Source organism: Pediculus humanus, genomic scaffold (assembly GCF_000006295.1).
Source record: "Pediculus humanus corporis 1103172107613 genomic scaffold, whole genome shotgun sequence".
Classification (NCBI taxonomy): domain Eukaryota; kingdom Metazoa; phylum Arthropoda; class Insecta; order Psocodea; family Pediculidae; genus Pediculus; species Pediculus humanus.
The window spans coordinates 63,237-67,049 of record NW_002987227.1 but is presented as its reverse complement, the minus strand read 5'-3'; the positions used below and the strand labels follow the sequence as shown (position 1 = coordinate 67,049).

General features: G+C 21.1%; 2 protein-coding genes across 2 annotated transcripts; both read left to right on the top strand.

Moving 5' to 3' along the window:
* Nucleotides 1-1,752: 1,752 nt before the first annotated feature.
* Phum_PHUM242870 (uncharacterized protein) lies at nucleotides 1,753-2,121 on the top strand (the record flags this gene model as incomplete). Its single annotated transcript, XM_002426176.1, has 2 exons — nucleotides 1,753-1,775; nucleotides 1,971-2,121. 2 exons carry the CDS (start codon nucleotides 1,753-1,755, stop codon nucleotides 2,119-2,121), a joined length of 174 nt encoding a protein of 57 aa, XP_002426221.1.
* Nucleotides 2,122-2,239: 118 nt separating this feature from the next.
* Phum_PHUM242860 (uncharacterized protein) lies at nucleotides 2,240-3,625 on the top strand (the record flags this gene model as incomplete). Its single annotated transcript, XM_002426175.1, has 5 exons — nucleotides 2,240-2,423; nucleotides 2,781-2,884; nucleotides 2,944-3,126; nucleotides 3,232-3,340; nucleotides 3,441-3,625. 5 exons carry the CDS (start codon nucleotides 2,240-2,242, stop codon nucleotides 3,623-3,625), a joined length of 765 nt encoding a protein of 254 aa, XP_002426220.1.
* Nucleotides 3,626-3,813: the final 188 nt, after the last annotated feature.

Genomic DNA, 3,813 nt, shown 5'->3' with positions numbered 1-3,813 from the left:
ATTTTAATTAATGGGTTTACATTTTATTTGAAAAAAAAAACATCTTATAATCAATGAGAAATTTTTTTAACGGTTTTTAAAATTATTTACATATATATATTTCTTTGTATTTAATGAGAAGTACCGATTCGAAATTTCATTTTTACTTATATACATAAATTATGTTGGCATGCCTGATCACCGAATAAGCTCCAAATATGTTATAATAAATCTTTTGAATACTTTTATATGATTTTGTTTTTTTGATAAAAGGAAATTTTTAAAATAAAATAAAAAAGCTTATTTTTTTTCTACAACATTTTGTTTTTAAACAATAAATGATTTCTACAAATGATTATAATTAATAATATCTCAGTTTTATTATATTGTTTTGCAAAAAATAATTTTTTTACATAAATTTTTATAGTTTCAAATATACAGATTTAGTAAATGCAAATAAATAAATGCAAATTTGTTTAAAAAATATAATCTCTGCTTTGAAAATATTTAAATAAATTTAAATGTCAAGGCTGTATTATCGTTATCAAAAAAAAAAATCCAAAAAAAGCTTCACAAAGAAAAACTAACTCTTAAATAAAAAATTATTAATTTTTTTCAACTGTTATGAACATTCAAGTAATGAACAAAACCAAATAAAACTTTTTCTTTTTTTAATTAAATAAAGTTATTTTTTTAAATATTTACCATAAAAAAAAAATTTAATAATCATTCTGTAATTAAAAAATTTTCATAATTACAGTGAATAATAATAATTATCATAATAATATTTTTAATAAATTATTTTCAAAAATTTAAAAATAAGGTGTTATTAAAACTTTTAATTTTGTATTAAAGTTTAAAGTTCAAAGTATCAACGACATTGTAAAAAAAAGAAAAATTATTTAAATTGTGACGAAAAATAAAAATTTTTTTTTTAATTTAGTTTTTTAGTAATAATAAGTTTCTTTTTATTTTTATTTTTTTCAGTATTAATAATAACAAATATGATTTGGACAAATAAGAAAAATTCATTATAAAAATAAGAATTTGGATTCATTTATTGTTATTATTAATCAGGTGAGAAATATATAAAAATGAAAATTTTTTTTTTTTTTTTTGATTTTTATCCCATTAATAATGTCCATTTGTCATCTTATCATTAAAATTATTGAATGAACCTGTTGTGTGTGTGTGATAAACCTGATATGCTATCAAATCATTTAATCAGATTATTGCTTTTTTTGTAACAATGTCGGTTGCCAAATTTTTTATTCAATTAATTTAATAAAAATTTTTTTTTTTTTTTTGTGAATATACACTTATATATATGTATATATTTTTTTAAATGAATATAAGTCAGTGGTGTAAATTATAAATTTTATTTTATTTTATTTATTTTTAGTTATTTGTGTTGTTTAAATAATTTTAAAAAAAATTACGCAATTTTTTTTTTTTTTGATAAATTAAAACGGAAAAAAATAATAAATAATTAGTATATCATTTTGTTATCCGATGTGATTTCATATAAAAAGAAATATTATTTACATTTTTATATAGTTTTATTTATTTATTTATTTTTGTTTAATTAATTAAAAAAAAAAAAAGGGGGGGTTAATGATGAAAAATAATGAGTATATAGTTAAACATAAACATAGACGTTTGAGTGTTCCTACTTTCCATCAATTATATTCACCTAACGAAGAGTCGCATTTTAATAAAAATGAAGAATTTAATTTAATTAAAAATAATAAAAGTAAATACAAAAGACTCGCCATGAGTAGTTTATCAATAAGAGGGTAAGTAATTATAATTAATAATAATAGCAAATAATTTTTCGATTAATAATTTTGCTCGTGGCAAAAAAAAAAAGAAAAATTCTTGACCAAACTCAAAATTGCAGACATTTTCATTTATCGCTAAACGTTATCGCATATAAACACAAACGTTTTATCTTTTTCTTATCAGTTATTTAATTTTTTTTTGCATTTTAGATTATCTACAAATGAAATATCTCGTCCGGGTACTTTAACACCGACTTTAAACGTCGATTCCACGAGTTTTAATTCTCTACCTAATAATAATAATAATAATAATAATGAACTTTGCGATTCGGTATCAGATATTGACAAACGCATTTGGTAAGCAAATATTATTATTATTATTAATAAAAATTCTACACGGGTTTTATTAAAAAACATTAATAAATTGATTTGTGTTTTTTAGCTATGAACCTAATCGGGTAAAAAAAAAACTTTTTTTAATGACTCAAGCATATTCTGTATCGAGGGGTCCCGCAGACCCTGACGAGTCTGCTGGGGCCCCTTTTCCAACAAAAAATTTAGAAAATGCTGAAGTCGTACATTCATCTTATTCGAGTAAAGCTCGTCAAAAAAAATTTCATAGGCATTTTAAACAAGTTAATATCGAGGAAAAAGTTTTAAAGTGTAAGTTTTTTTTTTTTTTTGTTTATATAAGACATTTTTAAGTGATTATTCTATCTAATTTGAAAAAAAATTTTAGTTTTTTTTTTTTTTTTTGACGGCAATTGTGAAAAATAAACATTCGAATGAAATTTAACGATCGAAAAAAAAAAAAAAATTAAGTTAATAATAAATAAAAAAAATATTTCATTTCTCGGTATTACATTTTAGTTTGGTCTACGTGATGAAAATTTTTCAATTAAAATCGAATTAATTTAAATTTTTTTTTTTTTTAAATTACTTTTGAGTGAGTGCTTTTTTAAAATAAATAAAATAACGTTTTTTGAAAAAAACAAAACTAATTTAATTAAATATTTGTAGATTATTCTTGTGCTTTGGTTGGTGATATTCTTCTTCAAGGTCATTTATACATAACTGAAAATTTTTTTGCTTTTTATTCAAATGTCTTTGGCTATGTTACAAAGGTAAATAAAATTTTTACCCATGATTAAAACTATAAGAAGGATAATAAGTTTTTTTTCAGTTATTGATTCCAGCTGCTGATGTTTTAAAAATAAGTAAAGAAAAAACAGCCAAAATAATACCGAATGCTGTTGGTATATCGACAGAAGATGAAAAACATGTTTTCGGATCATTATTGTCAAGAGATTCCACTTATAAATTTATGGTACAAGTTTGGAAAGCTGCAATCAATTCAAATTCTGTTGTGAACATCACTCCTAAGGTATGTAAAAAAAAAAAATTATTATTTATTAATTCGCAATTTTTTTTTAATAAGTATAAAAAAAAAGAGGTAAAATTATAATTACAGCAAGTAAGCAAACCCGAACCTTCCGACGATGATTCAACCGTTTCAAGTGGAAATGAAGAAGAACCTTCTTCGTTTATATCAAATTTAACTCCTGGTGCATCATCAGACAGTAATGTTATAAAAAATTAATTTTTGTTATGATAAAACAAATAATAATATTAAAATTATTATTTTAATTACAGATTTACAAAAATACCTTGTTAATTCAGATAAAAAAAATTTATTGGATGAAACATTTGATGAATCGGGACAAAATTCACAAAAATTTACAACAATTTTAGTTTTGGTTATTGCCTTACTTGCTTTTCTATTCGCATCAGCTGGATATTTACTTTATCGTATAGTTTTGATACAAAATAATTTTAAAGATTTTTCTTCTTCTACAAAAAGGTAAACAACAATAACACAACAGAATTTATTGCTGTAACAATTTAAAATGAAAAGTTAAAAGAATTAATTTTTTTGTTTTGTAAATTGTAGTGATATTTATGAAGATATGGTAAAATGGAAATCAGCCGTTAATTCAGCATCCATTAGTAAAATAAAAGATATATTAAATAGTAATCTTAATCAAATTGTTGA